General features: G+C 38.0%; 1 protein-coding gene across 2 annotated transcripts in view; it reads left to right on the top strand.

The window, feature by feature from the left end:
* PKIA (cAMP-dependent protein kinase inhibitor alpha) overlaps window positions 1–26236 on the top strand; it is a 33128-nt gene extending 6892 nt beyond the window's left edge. Inside the window, exons 1-3 of one of the 2 annotated variants that reach the window (XM_004386007.1) lie at window positions 12835–12883; window positions 19895–20072; window positions 24800–26236. In XM_004386007.1, coding sequence (XP_004386064.1) covers window positions 19922–20072; window positions 24800–24879 — 231 coding nt within the window. In that variant the 5' untranslated portion in view covers window positions 12835–12883; window positions 19895–19921 and the 3' untranslated portion in view covers window positions 24880–26236. Of the gene's footprint in view, window positions 1–12834; window positions 12884–19894; window positions 20073–24799 lie in introns of those variants that run through there. The other variant, XM_004386008.1, reaches the window with a different exon arrangement.
* The last annotated feature ends 212 nt before the right edge of the window (window positions 26237–26448 follow it).

Here is a 26448-nt window from a genome sequence, read left to right as displayed (position 1 = left end):
TAATCTTGATGTGTGATAAGCAGATCCTTCTATGTTAATGTTCCTTAGGAGTATCTAGGCTCTTCGTAGTCATTTGGCCATTATTATAAATTTTAGAATTAGCAGTTCTACAGAATCTCTATGAAGTATTTTGACCAAACTTGTATTGAATTATTTATAAAGTTGGAAAGAATTGAAATTATTATGATAATAATTCTTCCTGTGCATGAACAAGATATAGCTCTCAATTTATTTTGGACCTCTTCAATATCTTTCAATAAAGTTTTATAATTTTCTCCATTAAGATATTACACATCATTACTTAGATTTATTCCTAGATAATGCATTTTTTTTTTTGCCATTTAATTACCAAAGAATGATGGGGAAATGTCTAAAGAACACATGAGCCAAATTGAAGGGGTTTCCATTGGATAAATCTTGGCTAATCTAAACCTGGAAATAAATAATGATAGAAACAGAGTTTAGTCTATTAAATAACATAGGAGTCTATGAATCCATGCTGACATAAACAATTAAATTTAATAATTCAAAGCTTGATGAAGAATGGGATATTTACATAATCAGAAAGTACCTCACTATAAAACTTAGTAATGACAAAGGTAGAAAAAAATAACTTTATAGTAAAGAAGCCTGGGTGGTACTGCTTAATCAAATGGTTAAAAAATAGTATCACAGTAAAGGTACACCTTAAATTTTTTGCCAGAATTGTTTGAGAGGATGCAATCAGTAGAACACAGCATCACTATTGGGATATTTCTGCCAAAGATGCATATCCTGAACCTAATATGGATACAAACCCAAATCAGCTACATCCAATCCTACAAGATAACTGGTCCGTAATCTTTAAAAGGTTCAAGGTCATGAAATTCAAGGGAAGGCCAAGGAAATTTTTCAGATTAAAGAAACTAAAGTCATGACAACTAAATGCAACATGCAATTCTGGACTGATCCTTTTTTTTTTTTTAATAAAGGACATTATTGGGACAACTGAAAAAAATCTGAATTTCAGGGCTCTGAGGATTAGAGAGTGCGGCATACTGTAGTCATGTGTCAGCGTTAATTATCTGATTTTCATGATCATATTTGGTTATGTGTTTGTAGGAAATACACAAGAATTTGGGTGTCATGGTGCATTGTGTTGGCAACTTATTCTCAAATGGTTCAGGAAATGAGATCTTTTTACTGTAATTTCAACTTTTCTGTAAATTTGAGATTGTTACAAAAAAAATCCCTGAGTCAGGTAATCCTTCTAGGCATCTAGTATAGTTAAAAGCTCTGTTTACAGTGACAGCTTCTCAATCTATCTGAGCTAATCTCTCTTAATAACACCACATTAATCTGACCATATCTCATTTTCCAGTTGAAGCTTTTGTTTGTTTGGTTTTTCTGAGTTGGTGTTTTTGTTTTGTTTTATGTTTCATTCTATCAGATTTTTATGAAATTGGTAAAGTTCCTCCGTATTAAAATAAAATGCACAAGATTCATAAAGAATGAAAATAAGTTTCTTATGGATTGAATTGTGTCCCCCAAAAATGGGTGTCAACTTGGTAGGCCATGATTCCCAGTATTGTGTGGTTGTCCACCATTTTGTGATCTGATGTAATAACCTATGTGTTGTAAATCCTAACCTCCGTGGTGTTAGTGAGGTAGGATTAGAGGCAGTAATGTTAATGAGGCAGGACACAATCTACAGGATTAGGTTGTATCCTGAGTCAGTCTCTTTTGAGATATAAAAGAGAGAAGTGAGCAGAGAGGAGACGGACCTCCTACTACCAAGAAAAGAGAGCCAGGAGCAGAGCGTGTCCCTTGGACCCGGGGTCCCTGCACTGAGAAATATGTCCAAGAAGAAGTACAACCTTCTTAATCGTGTTCCATGTCAGGCCGTTTAACAACTGGGAAATTCAGTAAGTAGATTCAAACGATCCTTGTTGGAAACAATTTCTTAAATCAACACTTAGCATAATGAAAAACTTACATTTAACTCCCAGAAATCCGAGCAGCAATTAGTTAAAACAAATCTGTTCTCTTACTGACCTATACTTTCTTATAAATAGTAGTAAGACTTGAGAACAGCCTTGGACACTGAATGGACTTTCTTAAATATAGCTTTTCTTTTCCCCAAAGGCTTTGAGAAGAATGCTATCTTTTGTGAAAACTTGGCCCTTATAAAGGGCACACGGGCACAAGGTCAGGGACTTTTAGACCGAGAAAAGATTGGAAATATGTCTTTAGTCTGAGATCCCACATTTTTGAGGCATGAAAACTGAGGCCTAATGAAATTAAATATTTTGCCTAGGATCAAATGGCAAACAAGTAATAATGATGGAACTCAAAAGCCTGTCTTCTAAATGCATTGAACATGACATGTAATAGATTGTACACCTGCTAATTTGTCTTGCCCTGCACACCATATCCCCTCTATGTCTCATCCCCCTCGCTTCTTCAAAAAAGGTGATAATGTTATCTGTACACATTGTTGTAGCTGTTAGTTCCCGTCCTGTAGATTCTGACTCATGGCAACAATTTCCTTTTTTGTGACTCACGTTTGAAATGCTATTTTTCTGTTAAGAACTAGTAAGAGCATTTTCCTTCCCTCTTAAATGCCTCTGCTAGCATTTATGGTATTTTGCTGTTGAACTATTGTGTAACTAAGAACACATCTCTAATAGACAAGATAAAAATTAGGGCAAACTGAAATGGTGACTGGAGTTGTCATACCTTAAAGGGATATGGGGAGAGAGGGAAGAGGGCAGAAATGTAAATTTTTTTAAGAAAATTAATGGCAAGCTAGATAATGTTTGGCTATACCTAATACAATATAGCCTTCATTAATTTAACTTTAAATCCCAGGTTAATTTCTGTTGTTTGCATTGCCACAGACTGGGGAGGAATTAAAGCAACAACATTTTTGTGTTTTACTGTAACATTTTAATTTCTAACGTTTCCTACAAGATTTATTTTTTTAAGAAAAAAGGCTGGTCTTTAAAACCTTTCTCTGCCTGCTTTAGTAAATTGTTAAATGACATTTAAACTCAGCAGTACCCTGTTCCACAGTGTTTAGAAGCACTGGGGATTGTGTGTGTGTGTGTGTGTGTGACAGAATAAAGAATAAAGCCTTATATCTGAAAATTATTTGTCTCATTTAGACAAGCACCTGGTTTGATAGTGGGGCCAGGCATTGGTAGGTTTAAAGTTACCCCTGCTGATTTATACCTGCAGCCAGGTTAAACGCCTCTTCAGTGAAAGCACTGAAATGAGAGCATAACCAAGCAAAGCTCTAGTTTCAAATTAGACATCCGCTTGATTCTGAGTTCTTTGGCAAGTATTCGTTCTATATGTTTTATAGTATTGGTTTGTAGCATAAAAATATTAAAAATTCATGTGAATTAATAAGGTGATATCTCAAAATGAAAGCCTGCAAGATAGGATAAGCAGAGGGTCTTCTAGTTTATCACTCAAATCAGGTTGACATGAAACATTATGGGAATTAGCTGAAGACATTATTAATTCATAATGCCGAAATAAAACACTTCTAATTATATAAGTACAAACAAAATCCTAATTTGTATCCTAAGGTAATGAATTTAAGAATTATTTGTTCAGTGTTTACTTTAAAATTGTCTATTGATTTGGGTGTGTGGGTGTGTGTGTGTGGGTGTGTGTGTGTGTGTATACGGCAACAAGTTTAAGAGATACATAAATATATATGGCTGTACACCGACTCCTCACTTATCAACATGGTTAGGTTCCAAAGACCAGGTCTTATGTGAAAATCAGCATTACGCAAAAACGGAGGATTTTTTTTTTCTGTTTTCAGCCAATTCATTTGTCTGATTTTTAGAAATAATAACAGCTAAGATTTACTGGTGTGCTCATTACCATGCCGAGTCCAGTTATGGAGTATTCCTCTGTGGAATAGAAGGCTTGGAGGGGACAAAGGCAGTGTGCCGGGAGGGCCCAGGGCTTAACCACCTCACCTTCCTCCTGTGCCGGGTCAGAGCCTCCATTGCAGAGCCGCCTCCAGGGCCCCACTCCCACCCAGCCCCGTGTCCATGATCCAGAGCCTGCTCTGCCCTCCAGGCGTAACGAGTCACTGAGACTTCTGGCTTCCTGCAAAGGCGCTGGGAGCCTAGCTGTGCACACAGCCCCACCTAGGCAGAGCCTTCAGGCCCATTTCGGCTCCTTTTAGGATGCCGGTCGGTTGCGTCTCCCTTCCCACCGCACCGCACCGCAATTTTGAGCTGCAGGGCTTCCGGCCACATAGAAGCTGGGCACCGAGAACAGGCACGAGCTGGCTCAGTGCTGCCGTCGCATCTGCCGGGACGCCACGGAGGAGGCCCGCCCGCGTGACAGCTGGACGGCGCCCCGCTGCAGGACAGAGCAGAGGGTGTGGGCAGCATGGCCAGCTTCCCGCAGGCCCCCGGAGACCCTCCTCCAGGAAGTGGGGCTCCGAGGCTGTTGCCGCCAAGCCGCAGCCTCGTTAGCGCCACAAATAGTTGGATGGTAGATTTTTCACTATTGTCGTATAATGGGAAATGTTGGATACGTTGATAAATGAGGAATAGGTGTATTTCTTAATGACTGAATTAATACTTTAAAAATTACATTTAATTTGTTTAATTAGTATTGCTGCTCTTCCGCATTCCTCCTTCTCTCTGGAGCCTAGCCTACTGACTTACAAAAAGCCTTTGAAATGGTCTGAAAATCCCATTCAAACTGAATGTATGAAAAATCCTTAAAATAACATCTAGCGATGGCAAAGGAGAGTATTGAACATTGTGCTAAAGCATCCCAGCAACAAAAATATTAATCAATAATTTCAACATACAGCCATATAATAAACGAGGAAAAACATAAATTACAATACTAGCAATGGCATATTCTCTAAAGGCGACATTAAATAATATATAGGAAACAAAAATCTGCCAAACAGATAAATTGGCAATAGTTATCTAGATATCTGCAATATGTAAAAACACAGTCATAGCAACTTTTTCCTTTTGGCTGGAAAGAGACATATTGGGATGTGTAAGTACTATTTCAATTGGAATGGATATTCAGACACTATGCAGAAAATACTTGACGGCAGAAGAGCACATATTAATGTGTGTGAATGCACGGTTTTTTTTGTGTGTGTGTGAATGTATGTGTTTAATCTATTTTCAATTATTCAGAAAGAAGAAGACTGCAGAAGTTAATTTAAATATAGCATTTTATGACGTAAATGCCACTGGTAAACTTCTCATGTTGCTGTTCCTTTTATACTCACCAAATAGCACTATCCTCTTCGTTACTCCAAGTTGGAAATCTGGAAACAATTCCAGGATTCTCATCCTTGGGTCCCCTGCCCTCATCCTCCCCATTCAGTCAATCACTAAGTCCTGGCTCTCCCACAGCAGACAAGGCTCTCCCCAGTGTGCCTCTGCTGTCTAGCTCTTCAGGCCTTAGTCTGTGTATCGCAGACCACTTTTACTTCATTGTGAGTAGGGCCATATCTAAACCTTCCTCAATCCTAGGAAATTATACTTTTGGAAACTCCCCAGTACATCTTATCTAGTATATTAAAATGTACCCACATCGCATATTCAATATAATTTATAGGTAATTAGCTCTATGAGAACTGAGTGGCATTGTACTTAATAAGTTATAATATTTGTGTTCAAGATACTAATTAAACATGTATTTACCTCAATTTTGCATTTTTTTAATATTATGGAATCATGTTTTTAGGTGTCAGATATTTCTGAAGGAGCTTCTCAAGCTCATAGTAACCTAGGTAATATGCTTTTACTGTCAAAAGGCTGAACAGTCATGACAGCAAGGTGTCAGAGTACGAGGACCATCAGCTGAATGATTATACCAGCTATGTTGGAATTAGAACAGCAAACGTTTATAGAACAAATAGAAAACAGGGAAGAAATATCAATTAATGTTCTGTGTATCAGATGATAATATCAAAATTGCTAGGTTCTGTGGGATGTCAATAAAATATCACCCTGGGGAGTAATATCTCAAAATAATATGTGTACTGCTTACATATTTAGGAAGAAATATTGATGACAAACCATCAATAAAGACTGAAGCACGTTTAGCATGCCCCAGAACAAATACTGGAAAATGATATGAGGTTGTGTACATGTTTTAATCACCTTCTAGCTTCATGATTTAAACTCACTACATCTTTATTTCATTTTTAAAACTGAGATAATGAGAACACCTATTTGACAGGGTTGTTGAGAAATTGTATAATCCACACAAAGTGCTTTAGTGTCCCATCTGGTACTGACTTGCTATTTTTGTTATTGTTACTATTGATAAAGCACTAGTAAAACAACAGTTATTATTATTATTGCCATCATTACACCTTGGAACAGACCAGGAAAATACTGCTCAACTTGATTTGACTCTTCATTGTGATTTTAAAGATAGGAAACTTAGCAGTGAGTTATTTTGATCAGAAATGTATCAGTGTTCTAACATGCTTTCAAGAACAAAATATTTGACATAGAAAAGTCTTACTTCAATGAGAAGGTATCTGTTTTAAAAGTACCTTTCCTCCTTTGACTCATATAGAACCAGAAAAGGAGAAGATGAAACAAATGATTTAGAAAGCATTATGTAACAAAGAATACCACAAGCCCCAGGCTCTTAATGCTTTTATGATTTTGATGTGAACAAACCCAGATCCTCATTCTGACGTCAGGACTGCCGCTGACTGTGAGACATTAGTCAAGTCGATTAACCTCTCTTGGCTTTAGTTTCTTCATTTGTAATGTGCAGGTAATATTAATTGTCACTTGCCCATCAGCAGTAGTCCTTCAGCTAACTGACTGTCTCAGTAGGGGTGTTGCAAAGATTAGCTGACACATGATTTATGAACCCTTTGAAATATTAAATAAATGATGTAAAAAGCCCTAATAAGAGGGCAGAACAAATCATTCTTGCATTAATTAGCTACTTTAGTCATATATATTTAATAACAACTTTTTAAAAGAGGTAGCCCCCAATAAAGTGAAAATGGGATAGATTTTTTTAAATCCTCTATTATAAGTGAGAATATACAGAAGAAAAGGATCCTAGGGGAAATGAATACAGTTTATCTCCTTAAATTGATGAAAAGTCTTTTTTACTAGAGAGGAAAATGTACTGAATAAGGAAACATGCTTTCTCGGCCTAGTTCTACTGCCGACAATTATATGACCTTGTCAAGGTTACTAAGGATCTTTAGTTAGATGATTCAGAACAAATTTACAAAATACTTTTTGTAGATGTAAGAACAACAAAATTCTGTGCATTGTGAGAGACTGAAAATCAAAAATGCATATCTGAAGGAAAGTATAATATAGAGAGACAAACAATATGAAAGTAAATTCTCACAGTACAGAATTAAATAAACACCATAGTGAACGTTTTCTTTCTACCTGGAGATAGGGGTGTGTGTGGCTTATAAACTGTTGCCTGACCTGCCAACTTTGGGAATCGCCGGTTTCCGCAGCTATGTGAGCCAACAGCCTGCCATCTGACCTGCTAATTCTAGGTTTGTCAGCCCTTGCAACCACATGAGTCAGGAGAAGCCCCCAGCCTACACCTGACCCATGGGTTTTGGGGCTTGCCAGTCTCCATAAGCACATGAGCCATTTCCTTGAGATACGGAATGGCAACTCTGCCTCCTCAGCTTTGGGGAGCCTCATTCTCCTAGTCCATCTGAGTGGCAACCCCATCCCCTCAGCCCCTGGGAGGCCCCATTCTTCTGCCCCTTGGGCATGGTAGCCCCACCCTCTCTGTTTTGTGTGGCCCCCATCACCCTAGCCCACCTTAATGGCAGTCCCACATACCTGAACCGAGTTGGCAAAGATCAGACTCTTTGAAACCCAGGAGGCAGTGGCCCCACCCTTTGAGAACCAGGAGACCTTGGCCATACCCACAACATGTCAACACTTTCCCCTTCTCAACCAAGCTGATGAGTTTTCTGCTGTGGTAACTGGCTAGATCCATCAGTCTTAATTTCTTTAACAAAAGTTTGTGTAGCTATGTTCTTGGTGAAAATTCTAGGACACATGTCCTCAGTTTGTACAACAGAATTTTCCACATCTTTAAGTTGTGTTTCCATTTTTCACAGTTCATTTTTAAGTCCATCTCTTTCCTCTCACATTTTACTATAAGCAGCAAGGAGAAACCACAGGCCCCTTTAAGATCTTGCTTAGAAATCTCATCAGCCTGATATCCAAGTTCATCACAAGTTCTACCTTCCACCAAATATTTGGACATAATTCAGACAAACTCTTTAACGCTGCGTAAAAAGCATCAGCCTTCCTCCATTGTCCAATCACATGTTCATCATTTTCTTTTAAAGCCTCACCAGAAGTACATTTAACATCCACACTTCTAGTACCATTCTGTTGCTGGCGCCATATGTATTCTCTAAGATGAAAGAGACTTTCTCAATAGCTCTCTTCACTTCCTTCTGAGCCCCCACCAGAATTACCTTTGATGTCCATAATTCTACCAACAGTCTCTTCAGGCAGTCTATTCTTTTACTAGTAGACACGTTAAAACTCTTCCAGCCTCTATCCATTACCCAATTCCAAAATTGCTTCCACATTTTAGGTATCTGTTAGAGCAGCATCCCACTCCTTTGTCTGTTAAGCCACCATAGTAAAACCATTATCCCTTCCGTCCCTACCTGATGAGATTAACGCAGCTATGCCTGAAGACTCTTTGTCTGAGATATTGCCTGGGGCAATGCCTGAGGCCTTACAAGACATTGCTGAATGTCCCCAGGATGCACCTCCACTACCCACTTTTGCTTCTAGACCTATAACTAGACTTAAGTCCCAGCGAGCCCAAAGAGGTGAAGTACAAATTGTGACCCAGGAGAAGGTACGCTACACTCCAAAAGAACTGCTTGACTTTTCTAATATATACAAACAGAAACCTGAGGAATATGTGTGGGAATGGCTATTAAGGGTGAGGTATAATGGTGCAAGGAGCATAAAGTTGGATTAGTCTGAGTTTATTGATATGGGCCCACTAAGCACAGATTCTTCTTCAGTGTTTCAGCTCGAGAGGTTAGAAAAGGATCTAATAGTTTATTTGGTTGGTTCCCTGAAGCATAGATTAAGCGGTGGCCCACACGAAATCAAGTTGAAGTGCCAGACCGGCCTTGGTCTACTGTAGAAGAAGGTATCCAAAGGCTTAGGGAGGTTGGCATGTTAGAGTGGGTTTATCAGGTCAGACCCACAGACCCACCTGTGGAGTACTCAGAGGACATACCTTTTACCTCAACGGTAAGAAACAAATTTGTGAAGGGAGCCCCAGCATCCTTGAAGACTGCTGTGATTGCTATTTGATGTGAGTCAAATTTGACAGTGGGAACTGCCCTAACTGAATTAAGACAGCTAACTACAATCAGGCCGACTGGACCCCATAGTGGTTGGGGCCAAGTGTCAGCACTGAATCAACAACAACAAGGTGGGTATCATTACCATATGGACAGCAGAGTCAAAGCAGTAATCAGAATAGTCTGACCCATATGGACTTCTGGCAATGGCTTCTTAGTCATCGTGTTCCTAGGAATGAAATAGATGGGAAATCTACTAAATATTTACTTGATCTGTACAAACGGAAGAATTCTAGGTCAAGCTAATAGCAGTCTAACTTGAATCACCAGAATAGAGAATCCTGGCCCCTCAATCAATTCCCAGAAGTTGAGCCAGTTTACAGATCCACAACTCCTTGAATGAAGGGGACTCTGGATCCCCTTAAGGAAGGACCTCACTGTACTTTGAAAAATTTGTACTGTTAATCTTTCTTCCAGCCTTCCCCAAAGGGCTTTTGTGAGAGTGACTGTTCATTTGGAAAAAGGAAATAATCAGACTTTTAGGGGATTACTGCATATTGCCTTTGAACTGACACTAATTCCAGAAGACCCAAAACATTACTGTGGCCTGCCAATCAGAGTAGAGGCATATGGAGGTCAGGTTATTAATAGAGTCTTAGCTCAGGTCCATCTTACAGTGGGTCTAGTGGCTCTCCAAACCCATCCTGTAGTGATTTCCCAAGTTCCAGAATGCATAATTGGAATAGATATACTCAGCAAATGGCAGAACCCCCACATTGCATCCCTGAGATATGGAGTAAGGGCTACCGTAGTAGGAAAAGCCAAGAGGAAGCCATTGGAACTGCCCCTACCTAGGAAAAGAGTAAACCAAAAGCAATACCACATTCCTGGAGGGATTGCACAGATTACTGCCACCATTAAGGACTTGAAAGAGGAAGTGGTGGTGATTCCCACCACATATCCATTCAACTTGCCTATTTGGCCTGTGCATAAAACAGATGGATCTTGGAGAATGACAGGGGATTTTCATAAACTTAACCAGGTGGTGACTCCAATTGTAGCTGCTGTTCCAGATGTGGCTTCGTTGCTTAAGCAAATTAATACATCTCCTCGTACCTGGTATGCAGCTATTGATCTGGCCAGTGCCTTTTTCTCGATTCTGGTTTTAAAGAAACACTGAAAGCAGTTTGCTTTCAGCTGGCAAGGCCAGCGATACACCTTCACTGTCCTACATCTGGGGTATATTAATTCTGCAGTCCTATCTCATAATTCAGTCTGCAGGGACTTTGACTGCCTTTCCCTTCCACAAGACATCGCACTGGTCCATTACATTAATGACATTAAGTTGATTGGACCTAGTAAGGAAGAAATATCAATGACTTTAGACTTATTGGTAAGACATACGTGTGCTATACCAAACCAACAAACTTGTTGCTGTAGAGTCGATTCTGACCCATGGGAAATTAATCTGACAAAAATTCAAGGCGCAGGTTTTAGGGGAAGGTTTTGTCTCTCTGTCAGCTCTGGGGGAAGGTCCTTGTCTCTTCAGCTTGTTTCCTGGTTCCTTGGAGATTTGCATGTGGCTTGGCATCAATCTTCTCCCATCTCTGCTCTGCTTGCTTGTTTAATTTCTTTTATATCTCAAAAGAGATTGACTCAGATACACCCTACACTAATCCTTCCTCATTAACATAACAAAGATAACCTATTCCCAAGTAGAATTATAACCACAGGCATAGAGGTTAGGATTTAAAACATATATTCTAGGGGGACATAATTCAACCCATAACAGTTGAGAATGGTAAAAGGGTCAGTTTGAAATGGCCAAAGGGATTTATGAGTAGCTTTGAGGTCACTGTTGCCTAATTGGATGGTGAAAATTATTCAAAATTATTAACATTTCAGGCCTTATTTTACTTTTTAATATTTTGATTTGTTAAAATAAGTATTGTGGAAAGAGAAAAAAAATTATTTGAGTCTAGGCTAAAAAACGTTTCAGAGAAGAATTAAGTAATTATCCAATTAGCCAAGTCATGAATTTACAAAAACAGTAGGAAAATGTGGCCACATATATATCTATCTATATCTATATATCTCATCCTGAGCCAAAACATGAGAATAAGAATCACCACGTCATCTAGGGATCAGAGATGAACTGATGAATAGGGAGAAGGTTGAGAGGAATAATCATGAGCACCATGTACTGCAATCTTTTTGAACTTGAGTATTTTTATAATACACTGAAAATCAAGGAGGAGGTGAATATTTGGCATAGATTTTCTTGAAAATGAACAAAGTGAGCCTGTCACTTCAAGGAAAGAAAAAAATGACAGTATTTCTTGCCAATGAGAAAATCAGCTTTCAAACAAAAATCAGAAATTTGGAAAATTTATTATCTGCCTCTGTGAACTTGGCAGTTTCCCATTACCAAAAGGCTTTTCAGATGTGAGCGGTGGCATTATCAACAAATATGATATTTTATAATGAAATATGTTACCATTTGAAAGATTTGCATAACCTAGAGTATTAGTATTTTCCAAATGACCATGCATGATAGTAAAACCTCATGCAGGAGTAAAAGAGCCATTCAAAGTGCAAGATAAACAATGGATTTTAATGAAACAAAGTATGGAAAACATTTTGATATGGTTTTAGGTTCCACATTGTATTAAAAAAAAGAGAAAATCCACAATTATCTAAAAAGGCTATTAAAATTCTCCTCCCTTTTCCAACTATAAATCTGTGTGAGGCCAGATTTTCTTCATAAACTTCAACTAAAACAACATATTGGGACAAATGAGAAACCAGATGTCTTCTATTAAGGCAGACATTTGCAAAATTAAGCCCGAGATTTGCAAAAATGTAAAATGATGCCATTTTTTCACTATGTTTTTTTGTTTTGGAAAATATTTTTCATTTTTATTAAAAATATATTATTTATGTAAACATGTAATGGGTTTATCATTGGCATTTTTAAATGAATTTGCAAATATTTTTTAAATTTTTAGTTTTAATTTTTCATACGGTAAATATTTATATGTATAACCCACATAAACAAAAGCGCGCAGAGGTTCTCAATAGTTTTTGAGAACGTATAGACTTTCTGAGACCAAAAAGGTTGAGAAACACTAATGTAGACCAAGCACTAAACATACAGTAAATTACTCAAGGACTTTTAACACATTTCATATAATTTCATAAATGAGAAATTATGAAGCAGCAGTTGAGAAGTTATATAATTGTGGGGCAGGAATAATTTTCTTTCTTTCCGTTTTTTCTTCTTAAACTAAAAAGAAATCATACCATTGGTACTAGAGAGAAGGCATTAGTGCATGCTGGTGACATTCTCTCCATTCTTTCGTCCAAGTTTGTGAGTCTCATTTCATGTGTCCCCATTTACAGGAGTAAAATTAGCATGATATCCAGTCACCATTTGTCTCATGACTCAGTGTCACTATAAAAATCATTTTCACAGCTTCATAGGCCCTACTTTTCCTAGGAGACATCTATGTGGAACTCTTCAATTTGTTTAATATAGAAGACGTAAGTACAGACTTTTCCTTGCCTCTTCAATCTATCTAAATGTGTAAATTCTGCTAGCGTAAAGCCTTTGGTTTATTCTCTCAGATAATTTGTGTATATGATATAAGAAAAGGTTAAGGGCATAAACAGGGAAAAGACCAACAGGAATCATGAATATCAGCTCAGAAATCCATTATAAAAGGAAGAATTCTCAGAGCAGCAATATATTGCTTCTTTTGTTAGAGTGAGAAAAGTGTGGCTTTTTTAAGAAGGGGAAAATGAAAAAGCAAGTTTACTTCTTATTCATGAATTTTGATTGAATTTTTAGATGTCAGTTTTTAGAGATTTGTACTTTAAAATTTAATCTAACTTTAAACAGTTGAATACGTAAATAATGTCTTTTCCCTCTCCTAACAGTCTTTGGATATTAGTATAATTGTTTTGTATAACTGTATACAAAAATATAACATCATATTATCTTGTTTGTATCCAATACTACCATTTTGTCAGGATGAAACCAAAAATCCAAACCCATTGCCATCGAGTTGAGTCTGACTCATAGCGACCCCATACTAGAGAATACTAATTATAAGAATATAAATAGGAAACTCTAGTGAAGAAATGTAAGTCCACTTTAAGTAAGTTTTCCAGGATTTTTATCTGATCAGTTTCTTGTTTTAAGGTCAGAATGTGTGCTGATTGCTATTATATTAGACCTCCATCAGCTGCTAACATTTATTTGGCTTTTTGTCATTTTTGTGAATATCTGTCAGTCATACCTATTTGGCAACAGTTTCTCCATGATTTCAAAGCTAAAACAAAAGTCATCTATATAGTTGCATATTTGGTATAAAGGATACCTCTGGGTCTCTTGTAGTTGTATAACTAAATAGAAGACCAGGGACTAAATGCTCAACTGAAAGAAAAATGAATTAGCTGTCCATGCACATAAAAATAACTATTTTTGAGCACCTAATAGGAATTCACTAAATGAACTGTAATCATGGAGAGAGGCAAAAAATAAAAAATTTACAGCAACTGTATATTTTGTTACAAAATGTAGTTGTACTCATTCTTACACTGACATATTCAATATGTATTTGTCAGTTATTATTCTTTGTACTTGACAAGCAGTCTACTGTCTAGAGCAAGAAAACAGTAAAAAAAATGAAATATTACTTCTATAATAATAATAATGGCTACCATGATTGAATGTCCAGTATTTATTTTCTATGTTACTTTCAAGGTTCAGAATTGGACATGCACATCAATTTAGTAAATATATTTCATGAATGTTTAAGGGAAGAAGTTTACAGGAATAAGCTCTTCTCACAATTACCGTTACTGTCTTTCACTCAGTCCAAGTGAAAACTATATATATTTTTAAAGGTTCAGTGAGCACAGTATGCATGTATGTCTTTCACACCCCTGATTCTTCCTCCATGTGCTCATTACTTAGGAATTTGCTCAGTGAAATTTCAAATTAAATTATTTGCTTCCTTCTTATAAGCAGAATTGCCACCAGGATCCTTTTACATTCCCAAATATACAAATCATGGCACAATATACCTTCTTTTACTTGATTTCTTCTCATGGAAAATGTCACCACTTTTCTCTGCCTCATTCTTGGTATTTCAAGCTCTTCTTAAAACTATTAGCAGTAAAGTGAATTAGACGTAAAGCCCCACATGCACATGTATTATTATGACAGTCAGCATATGGAAATGATAATGTCAAAGAGCAAGGACTTTATTACCAAATACAGTGTTCTTTACACAAAACCCATAGACGTGGGTTTAAATCATGGTTCTGTGCATTATTTAGCAGTCACTTGACATCTTTCAGATTTTACTTTCTTCATCTGACAAATAACAATATTTTTACCTACTTCATAGCATTATTATCAGATGAGAAATAACAGTTTTTTTAAGACTATGTTTTAAAAAGTCGTAAGACTGAGTGAAAGATAATAGCAATGATTGTGAGAAGAGCTTATTCTTGTATCCACCTCCTCTTAAATATTTATAAAATATATTTGCTACGTTGATGTGCATGTCCAATTCTAAAACTTTAAAGTAACATGTGTTGGTTGATAGCAGTCTAGAAGGTAATGAAAATATCTTGATCATAACAGCAGTGAATTACTCCAAGCTCAAAAGTCTTACTCATGTACCGGGAACTTGGTATAGCACACAGAGTGGACTGGGACTTTGCAGACCTAAGTTCCGTGCACATAATTAATTAGCAATGTGAATATGGGCAGGTTACTTGAACTTTCTGGTCCTCAGATTCTTTACCTATAAAAATTTGAAGAATGGGTAGATGAATTTTCAGGATTTGGAAATTTAGAATAACCTTCCTCATTGGTCAATTCTATTCAATATATTTTTATGTTAGGAATTGTAAGTGATTAAAACAAATAAACAGGAACTGTCAAAATGTATAATCCATGTAGAAGGAGAGATAACCACAATGCTAGTTAGAACTTAAGTACCCTTGTTGTTATTAGTTGCCATACAGTCAGTTCTGACTCATGGCGACCCCATGTGTGCAGAGCAAAACTGTGCTCCACAGGATTTTCTAGGCTGTGACCTTGCAGAAGCAGGCTGCTAGACTTGTCTTCTGAGGCGCCACTGGGTGGGTTCGAACCCCAACCTTTCACCTAGTGGTTGAGAACTTAACTACCCAGGGTGTGCCACCCAGGGACTCCTTAAGGGCCCTAAACCTATTGCCGTTCAGTCCATCCTGACTCGTGGCGACCCTACAGGACAGAGTAGGACTGCCTCATAGGGTTTCCAAGGCTGTAATCTTTACGGAAGCAGATAGACACATCTGCCTTCCGCGGAACGGCGGATGGGTTCCAACCTCAAACCTTTTGGTTAGCAGCTGAGCACTTTAACCACTGTGCCACCAGGACTCCATTAAGTTCCCTAAGGAGATACAAATAAAGGCCTGCAGAAGCGCTGGCTGGAGAGACTGGGGAAAGAGATGGAAGAGAAAATGGCATTTGGCTAAATTTTGAGGCCTAAATCCATTTCAATAAGCAAAAGGCATACCAGGTGAGGTAATAGGCTTCAGCAAATGCACAGGCAGAGAAGCAAAATGTTGTGCATTATCCTGCCACAAACCAAGCACAAAAGCGAGTGGTGGAAGTTCATTCAGCAAAGGTGGGTTCTTTCCAGATTGTGGAAGGCCTTAAATGAAATGCTGAGAAATTCAGGATGTGTTTTATACCCAGTGGTGTAGACTTTAAAGACTTTTGAGAAAGATCAAAAGGTGATCCTGGTAGCAGCATTTGGGATGGACTGGGGCATGGACACAACTAGGAAATGGAACACTCAACAAGCGTCCTGGTAAGAGCTTTTCCTGTGTTTTATAGGAAGCAAATGTGAGGGACATCCAATAAAAAACAGCGTGGCCTGCCAAGAGATTGAACATGGATATCAAGGGAGAGAAATAAGTAAAAATATGCTGCAACATGGTGTGTCACTGTTAATGGGCAGTGAGTGGAGTCATCTGTGGGATTGGATGAGATATTCAAGTTAGGAAGGAAAGAGGGTCAAGGACTGAGCCTGCTCCTATAGAATATGTCCTTATTCCAACAGGTGGCATTAGGAAGAGAAATCTGTGACAAATACAAGATCAAATAAAATGGACTCAGGACAGTGACAGATCATGGAAACAAAGAAAGGAACCAAACCCACACCAAACCTATTGCCGTTGTGTTGATTCTGGCTCATAGCAACCCTATAGTACAGGGTAGAACTGTCCCAGAGTTTCCAAGGAGCGCTTGGTGGATTTGAACTGCCGACCTTTTCAGTTAGCCATAGCTCTTAACCACTACGCCACCAGGGTTTCCAAAAGAAAGGAACAGCTGGTTTTTATTCATGTGCCAAACACTGTGTTAGACCCATTATGTACATATTCCAAATAAATTCTCATAGCTACCTTGACAGCTAGGTATATTTATCAGAATATACAGATGAAGAAACCGAAGTACAGAGAGAGTATACATAACATAGCAAGGTCTAGATTCAAATACAGATAAGTCTGATTCAAAGGCAATAATCGCACATGTATAATTTGCTATATGCTGTAGGAGAGAGTTTCAAGAAAGATGTAACTGGCAGGGCCAGTTACTATAGAGAGGTCAGACAGAATGGACACTCACCGAACATACAAAAAAAACCCTTTATAGTAAGCATCAGGGATGCATGAATCTATAGTGATCTGTATATAAAACATGCGGTATAAAAGTCATTGGAATACAAAAATTCCAAAGGGTTGTTCAAAGAAAACAAGAAAATGAAAGTAGCTAAACCTTTTTGAGATGTTTAATGAAAGAAAGAAGATGGTAAGTCAAAGATGGATGAGGGTTGAGGAAAGGGTATACAGTTAGATGGTTGGTTCATTTTTTTTAGTATGGTAAGACTTGAACATACTTGTAAATTTAAGTGAGAAATCCAGAAGGGAAAGAAGATTATCAGGGAAAACAATCATGAATGGAGCAAAGTCCTAGAGGAGATGACAGAAGGACACAGAATCAATAGCATACCTTAAAAAGGGGGACAATTCATCCAGGAAAGAAAGAATGGTGATTTTACTGAGAAATGTTGTTTAGCAAAGGAAGACATTTAAGAAAACTTGCAGCAGATATTCTGTAAATTCTCAGAGAAGGAAAATGCAAAGTCACCTCTTAAAGGCAATGGTAGGGTGGTGTCTGGGTCTGTGGACTAGAAATGGTTTGGAATCCTCCCACAGAGGAAAGCATAAGGAAAAGTCAACTAGAGGCGAACAAATGAATTTCTGAGCAACTCGGAGTGTATACTTAGAATAGAGCCAAAATTTTCTAGTTGGGCCAATTGGCACAATTTCGTGACTTTTTCTGGTAACAATCAGCCACACAATAATGAGGTCAGAAAAAGTGCACCATGGTGTTTTCCCAGCCTTGAGGCTTAAAAAGGCAGAGATGACAGTAGATCAAAGGGACTTATTGAATGCTAGTAGGAAAGTCTATGCAACTGGCCCAGGCTGGATCTAGAGGAAATGAAAGTAAAAAGAGTTAAAGGAATTAAAGATCAGATCAGCGTGAAGAATAGATTCATTGATAGTAGGAAGAAAAGAATAGGTGATTATGACCAGAGAAGGGAATTTCAAAATTAAAGATTTTGGAGATGAGGTAGTTTTGAGTAATTGTTGTTTTTACGCCCTCACTGGAAGTGCCATGAATGATCACATATGTCATCCAGCTGTCCCGCTTTACTTATTAGAAAATGGGAGACCAGGAGGTCAGGCGGTAGTCCCCGAGTAACTACATGATTCAGTAGCAGGGCAAGGATTAGACTCTTCTGAGGAACATTTTGAAATTTTAGATAAAATGTTAGAATCATCAAATAATATCCCACAGAAAGAAAAAAAGAAAGATCACTCTAGTCAAGTAAATGGAAACCAATGTTACCTAAAATATTATCGTCACAATAAAGCATACAGTATACATATATTTCCTATTTCAAAACTTGTATTATGCATGCTTCCCTGGTTCCTGTTTTAGCTTCCTCTTAAAGAGAGTATAAAAGTCTTCTCCAGATGAAACGAACAGTTCCCTCTTCAGTGTGCAGACTAAGAGTAAAGGAATGTGCTACTGGCTGTTACCTGAAACTGTAAATGGCACCAAGTAATTTCAAAATGCTCGTGTATGTGCCCTTGATGATGTATGGGATCCACCATTTTAGCTTCCTCCACAGTTCTTATCTTTTGAAAAGACCCTTTTCTCTTGAGATTGCAATGAGTTTTTACTCTAAAAGCACAGTAATATGTAACTGAAATGGTTAAGTTAGGTTAGGAATAGGAATAATTTGTTTAAACAAATCAGCCTGACAGAAATCCATCTTAGTATTCATCCCTCTTCTGACCTTCAAGGAAAGCTATACATTTAAACATAGAAAAAGAAATTAAAGATTTGTATTTGATGGTCTTTTTGTCATATTTTACCTTGAAAATAGGTATCTTCGTTAAGAATTTAAATATGTGCATTACCAAGTTTTTTTTGAGAAAGCTCACTTCCATTGGCTTCTTTATAAATTTAAATGACTACTTTGTGATTTTATTTCAACGATTCAGTGCAGAGAGATCATTATTCCTTTCAAGCATTGGCATACCAAGGGGAGCACAAGGGAGCTGTCCTCTGGGATTGGGTGCAATATTTGATTATTGACGTTTATAATTTCTGGTGCATGCTGGTAATGAAAAAGCACACTGGATTTTGGTCAACTTCATTATTGTTCTTAGACTCTACAAACAATGCACCCACTTTCTGCTTACCCCAGGACAGACCACTCTCACTCAACCCTTCACCTTGGTATGCTATTAAATCTCAAATTCTCCTCTCTGGAGTTTAAGACTGACTAAAATGGTGGTATTGTTGTTGTTAGGTGCCATCAAGTCGATTTCATCTCATAGCAACCCCATGTCACAGAGTAGAACTTCGCCATAGGGTTTTCTAGGCTGTAATCTTTATAAGAGCAGATCGCCAGGTCTTTCTTCAGCAGAGCCACTGGATGGGTTCCAACCACCAACCTTTAGGTTAGCAGCCAAATACGTAACCGTTGCACCACCAGAGATCCTTAAAATGGTGCTAGAGAGGGAGAATTCTATTATCTAAATTCAAGTGTCAACAAACTATATGGCCTGCAGGCCAAATATGGCCCATCACCTGGTTTGGGAAATAAAGTTTTATTGGAACACAGTTATGCCCATTTGTTACATACCGTCTAGAGCAGCTTTTGCACTACAACCACAGAAAATTTAGTAGCTGGGACCGAGACCTTGAACTATTTAAGGCCTAAAAGATTTACTATCTGGCTCTTTATAGAAAAAGTTTCCCAATGCACTAGTTGCTTTGTAGGCATGTAAACAAAACAATTACTTCACACTCATGTTGTATACCAGTAGTTTGATAAGTATCTTTGTTCATGTTTATTTACCATTCTTTGACCAACATCATAGTTACCTATTAATTTTTCTCTTTTATAGTCCCTGCTATGTGGATATTTGTTAGCAATGACTGATGTGGAAACTACCTATGCAGATTTTATTGCTTCAGGAAGAACAGGTAGAAGAAATGCAATACATGATATCCTGGTTTCCTCTGCAAGTGGCAACAGCAATGAATTAGCCTTGAAATTAGCTGGTCTTGATATCAGTAAGACAGGTAAGTAGTTTGTTTGACACACATTTCTCTACGTGCATATAATGATCTTGCAGTATTTCGAGAGTGGAAATAAGGCATGGAAAGCTACCTTTGAAAATAGCCTAATAGAATTATAAACAGTCTTAGGCAAGATAAAAGTCTGGGACTAACTTTTTAAGCACTCCACTCTGTTTTCAATGATTTCTCTTTATAGGATTTCCCACTATAATACAGAATCCTTAAGCTGATTTTACTAATGAAATCAATAAGACACACGTTGATTTTTAAAAACCCTAGTCTCTGTAAAAGCTTTGAAATTGCCTATGTGGAATATTTTAAAAAGTTGTAGCTCCTACTGTGGACAATGTTGGCCACTTCTAGCATTTAATAGGGAGTTAGATGTTTCACAAGATTCACTGGTTAGTTTGATGGATCACAGTTCCAAGAACCATTTCAAAAGAAAAGGGTCCCCAGTACCAGTTTTACTGAGAACAGAAGTGTTCTGCTATATAAGTGAATCCTAGGTAATAGATTCTTCCATTTTCCTTTTACAGTGGAAAGGATTTGTGAAAAATTTGTTTTATTATTGGGTCTTTAACTCTTACCCAAGGAGTCTGACTTTACTAATGTTAAAAATAATCAAAATTCACTGAAATTTGAACATAAGGTCTGTTCTCAGCAGTTATTCTGTGTGCATATAGACAGTCCATTTTGATTCCAGAAAAAGCAAATGGCTTGAAGGAGCTAGGTGCCAAAAAACCAACCCACTGCTGTCGAGTCAATTCTGAGTCATAGTGACCCTATAGGACAGAGTAGAGCTGCCCCATAGGGTTTCCAAGTCTGTAATCTTTAGGGAAGCAGACTGCTACATCTTTCTCCCACAGAGCGGCTGCTGGGTTTGACCCGCCAGCATGGACGGATTAACCAGTAAACAAGGTATGCGCGAGCTTAATTGTGTTTACTTACTAATCTGTAGTGCACAGTTTTACATGTGTCCACATCATGGTGAAAAACAGGTGAAATTATGCAGTACAGATTAGTAAGCAAGCACAAGTAAAACCCCTGGTACCTTCCTTTCAAGGTTATCCGTCCCTATCCGCAGACCTTTCGGTTAGCAGGCACGTCCTTAACCGCTGCGCGACCAAGGCTCCGTTCTGAGATCAAGGGATATCAAGTCACAAAATAATCTCTGCCCCTCCACCCAGCCACATCTTTTGAGATTCAAATTTAGTAAGCCAGGCTTCCAACCCTAAAGAAAAGATTTGCAACTTTGAATGAAAGAAAAGGAGATGGCGCAGTGAGTTTGGTCCGGGGTTTCTTTAAAGTGAATATTTGGTTTCATGGTTAAGAAAACCCCAAAATCGAAGCAAGACATCTGCAATCAATTTCTCTCTTTGACACTAATGAAACAGAAAACAACAAGGTCGATACATTAAAATACTTGGCAGCCTTCCTTCTTTCTGAGTATTACAGTGAGTCCCCTGAGAGTTCCTTCATCAGTAGCTTTGGCAGGTATCAAGGCTGAGCGTGTTTCCCTGAGAAGGACCTGAGCAAAATAATCTTTACAAGTAAAAAGGAGCTCACAATTAAGGGGTCATAATGTTGCGAAGATTTAATAAGTTCCTCACTTGTGGTCACCATTCAATACATTTTAGCTATCAGAATTTTTATGGAAAAGCCTTCGAATTACTGGAAAACCAAGTTAGAATACATATATATATATATACCTATATATATGTATGTATGTATATACATAAATAATATATATAATACACACACTAATGAAATGGCTGAACAACATTATCTTTAAGTACCTATGGACAGTATTTTATTCAATGGGGGAAGGTCATTAGGTCACAGATTGGTCTTTTCAAATTCAGATTCAGCATCCCCTTGGCGTATATAGACCTATGTATTTTAGGTTTCATTGTTTCTCTGTTATTGCTATCAGGATTCACTTCTCAAAGCAGCTCTGAGAAAGGCTAAAGAGAATTATTTAAATTTGGTGGCATAGGTGAGCAAATACACTTTTTCTGCAGCACCTTTGAGACTTTGCTAATTTATTTTAAAAGATGTATTTTTCTATTTTTTACATAAATATTCTATTTTAAATAACTCCCGAATGCATTAACTTTAACTACCCTTATTATTAGTACATTTTATTTAATTCCCTCATTTAATTCCTTCTTCTCTGTTTTCACTAAAATTGAGATTTGTTAGCCCCAAGCCTGTTCTTATCCAAGAGAATATATAAAATTATCATTGAGTTTTGTCTAGGCAAAATAATACAAATATCTTCATGCCTCCAAATGTCATTTTTTCTAAACATTTTTGCACGTTAATCGCAGTTCTCTAGGCCCTTGTAAAATTTTGTTTCTTTTTCAAATTGTAAAGTCCACCCAAAACTAGGCCAAGTATAAACAGCACTGAGTTTATTATTCTAAGTAAAAAGAACTACAACTAATAACTACAATATGAAAGTCTAAAATATAAAAAATGACAAACGTATAATCGCAAATTAAACATCACTGAGAATTGTGAGAGATGTCCTTTTTAATTCCTGAGTGTTTCATCTCATTTTATTTCATACTTGACAACATTGCTATTCCATGTTTACCTCAATTTGTTAGCAACCATCTATTCAGCTGCAGCTCTGTGTTTGTAGCATTATGCTAAGACGTGACAAGTGTCCCTAGATACCTAGAAAGTCCCAAGCCCTATGGGAGTCAAGTTTCTCATCTGGTATTTATATAGTCATTTTAATCCTTAAATATTCTACTGTTTGCATCTGACCTAATTTGACTTCATTCTTTGGTTACCAAGAGCTTCTCTCATTTATCAAGTTCTTGTTGGATGCTAATCTGCACACTCAGATTCAGGCCATCTGCACATCCTGGGAGCCTGTTCATTACTCTCATAATAAAAGTAATATATGAAAATGATATATAATGCCTGGTTATATCCTTGGAACCCATTTAGAACAGAACATAATATTTATGTAAAAGAATTGCTTTTAATTCCCCAGAAGACTAAATACCAGTGGAGTATGGGGAGATGTTTTGTGTATATTTGTTAAGAATAAAGGAGAAACTGACTTTTGACATTATGATCCAAAGAGTGGACTAAACTTCTTACCTCCATGCATTTGAATTACAGTACCAAACTCTTAGCAAATATTGGTATAATTTACATTATTGAAATTCCCAAAAATATTTTTGTCTACCAAGCCTGCAAAAAATGGCAGTGTGGCGTCAGATGTCCTACTCTAACTTCAGGAGGGAGAGGAAAGAGAATCACCATGATCGTCAGCCCGAGGCTGATTCTCCGTGAGGTGGAGGTCACATACCTCCTCCCTCCAACCTTTTTACCCATCTGACACCAGCCTTCCACAGCACTCTCTACTTCTCTGCTGGGTTCAATGATTTGTTACAGTGGCCACACAGAAATCAGACTATACTCATGATTATGAGGTTTATTGGGGAAGTAACAGGGTACAACTCGGGATCAGGAACAACTCAGGATACAGTTCTTGATCAGGACAGCTTCTTCTTGCCCTCTGCCAGGGGGCCCTGCTTGGGCTTTCTCAGGCAAGTGTTCCAGCTCTTAGCTCCATGGGTCTGCAAAACCCACCACAGCTGTCTCCTGCTGGTCTCCTGGTTCCTGCCGTCCTGTACTGCTGTTGTTCCTGCTACTGCTGTGCTGCTGTCTCTCGCTGTGTTACAGCTCCCCCCACCCCCGTGTCTCTCTTTAAGATGGCCTAACTGACCAATCCCCTCGTTAGGGTTCCACATACCTTATTTGCATGGTCCAGCCCCACAAGGGCCCCATGCACCTTACTTGCATTAGTAACAGGCTGTCCAATCCCCTAGGTGGGCCACAAGCACCTTATTTGCATAGTCCCACCCAATCACTATGTGGGAGTTAACAAGATCATGCATGGCTAAGAGGGCCATTTTAAGTAATTCACTGCACCACGAAGCCGTATTTGTTGCCTAGTAACCAAGTAACACATGCAGATATTTGAATATTAGAGTCAAGGACTGCCTGTAGCCTCCACTCATATGAAGTGACTAATATGGAGTGAAAGCATTGTTCAGTTTCAGTGTGCACTATGTCACTGGCTGAGGCTGCTGCTGAGGGCACAGTTTTGAGGGTGGTTTTATTGGAATTGTGCACATGTTCTCTAAAGGAGGCCCAGAGACCTTCGTAACTACCCAACAAGTGACTGACCAGCTGACAAGAAATAATGTTCTTTCATCTTCCACTCTTACTTTTAATTTGAACTAATAAAACCTGTGAGAAATAAACTGGGTTATAAATAATAGAAAATGCAATTTTCATATATTTCTTGAAAGAAAACCGGCAGATGTAAAAAGGTAAACTTACTCCCCATTTCTGATTTCTGACTAAAGACATCTAGAATTGCAGCTTGTGAAACTATATTTAGTTAAGTGCTACGATCCAGCCATGAGATTTCCTAGCTATTTGTCAAAAGCCTAGATGATCACGAACTATCTGAAATTTCAATTATTTTATTTTTGAGTTATGCTGACCTGAGTTAGCCAATCCTTGAAACATATACGCTATTTTCTTGATGGTGATCTGCTGACCAAGAAAACACATGTGCTCTATGAGGATTTCAGACTTCTTCAGTGTTTCTGAAGTTTCAATATGACGCATTGAAAGCCAGTAAATATAAGCAGCAGTTTTTATTTTGCCTTTTGCCTTTTTTTCGTGATCTCTTACAGAACGTGAAGAAGATGGACAAAAAAACTCAACAGAACCAAGTGGAGAAGGGCAAGGGGAAGCAGCAAAATCTGAAAGCTAACACCCCACTTTGACCTTCAACAACACCTAAGGATGTCTCCAATCTCCAGGCTCGGCTGGAATGCATTTGTGTCTATGGGTGAAAAGGGGAAAAAGAAAATGGCTGTGCTGCATTGCAGGAACCTGCTCGTTACCATGTTAAAAATGGGGGCAGAGGCTGTGGCTGCAGACAGACGTTTCCGTACCTCTGTCATTAGCAATGGTTGAGGTCATGTGGCTTGTGTTTGGATGTCCTTTGTGTATGGATCCTTTCACTTGACCATATGATGAAATGCTTGTAGAGAGTAGCACCGACACTAGATGGTGATTCTTCCTGTAGCATCTGGCCCCTCACAATGTCAGAGGATTTAATTGTGTCTAATTGCAAAGGGTTGATTGAACCCCAGAGTTTAAAGATCTCTGGCCCAAGTCTTGACCCAGTAAAAGAACCATCCAGAAAGCACTGTTTTTAGAATTATATATCCATGTGTTCCTGCTGTGTTATTTACACTGTTTTGTATCGTACCATATAGACGCTCAGCACTGCCCCCTTCTCGGATTGCTTGTGAAAAACAAAAATGGTGTATGTGACTGTGAATTTTTATACCACTCATTTTTAAAAGGGCTGCCTTTTTTTTCCCCCTGTAGTGTGGTGGTGTACACAGGATAGAGCACAGTTTTTTTTTAACTGAATTTTTCCCCTTGGTCACTGTAGGTGAATTTAATCTAATAGATTCATCAAGACTCCATTGCTTTATTATATTGGCATTTAACAATATCCCTTGATGTGAATATTACCTGAATTCAGTCTGTTTGACCAGAATTCAACCTATCAGTTTTGTTTCATGTCCAAGAGAAGAGTTTTTCCCAACTAATATTTTTATTTAATTATGAGAATTTTGGAGAACTGGGACGGTCGAAAAGAGAAGACAGATAATACTAAGAACTGGAAATATTTTGTTCTATTGGAATCAAATGTCTTAAAATGCTGTATGTGACTATTTAAATTTGGAGGACAACTTACTTCCTTGAGGCTACAAATGATGGAGAAAAGATCTCCTTTCAATCGTGTGGACACCAATCACAAAAGTAAAGCCCTTGTGTTGTATTTTTCATGGTTTTTGTTTTCAGCCCTATCAGATCCAAATGTTATTAAGCACTTTTTAATGTTTGTAAACTTTTACTAATAATTAGTGTGAATTACATTCTGATACAATAATAATCGTCATTAGAAGTTAACGAAATCTTCCTTAATACTGTTGATGGCCTCTGCTGTGTTTTGACATCATGGTACTTATTGTATGGAAACTTTCTGTGAGCTGTGTAATTCCTCTGGTCAGTATTATGAAATCACTCGTCAGTGGTAATAAATAAGGAACGGTAATACGCCAGTGGTTCATGAATGACTGGATAAATATCAGACAACAGGAAGCCCCTGTACAATCAAGAGCCCATTTAGTTGTCCTCGAGGGCTTAGATACAGTCTCAGGTGAAGCAGACAGAGCAGAGTTTCAACAGGTAATCCATGTGGACATACCAGCAACTCAGCCCCTCTCTGTAGGTGCACACAGGATGAAAGGTAAGTCTACCG

The sequence above is a fragment of the Trichechus manatus genome, unplaced genomic scaffold, assembly GCF_000243295.1.
Source record: "Trichechus manatus latirostris isolate Lorelei unplaced genomic scaffold, TriManLat1.0 scaffold00152, whole genome shotgun sequence".
Classification (NCBI taxonomy): domain Eukaryota; kingdom Metazoa; phylum Chordata; class Mammalia; order Sirenia; family Trichechidae; genus Trichechus; species Trichechus manatus.
Note: the sequence above shows the minus strand (reverse complement) of the source record. Positions and strands in the feature narration are given on the sequence as shown.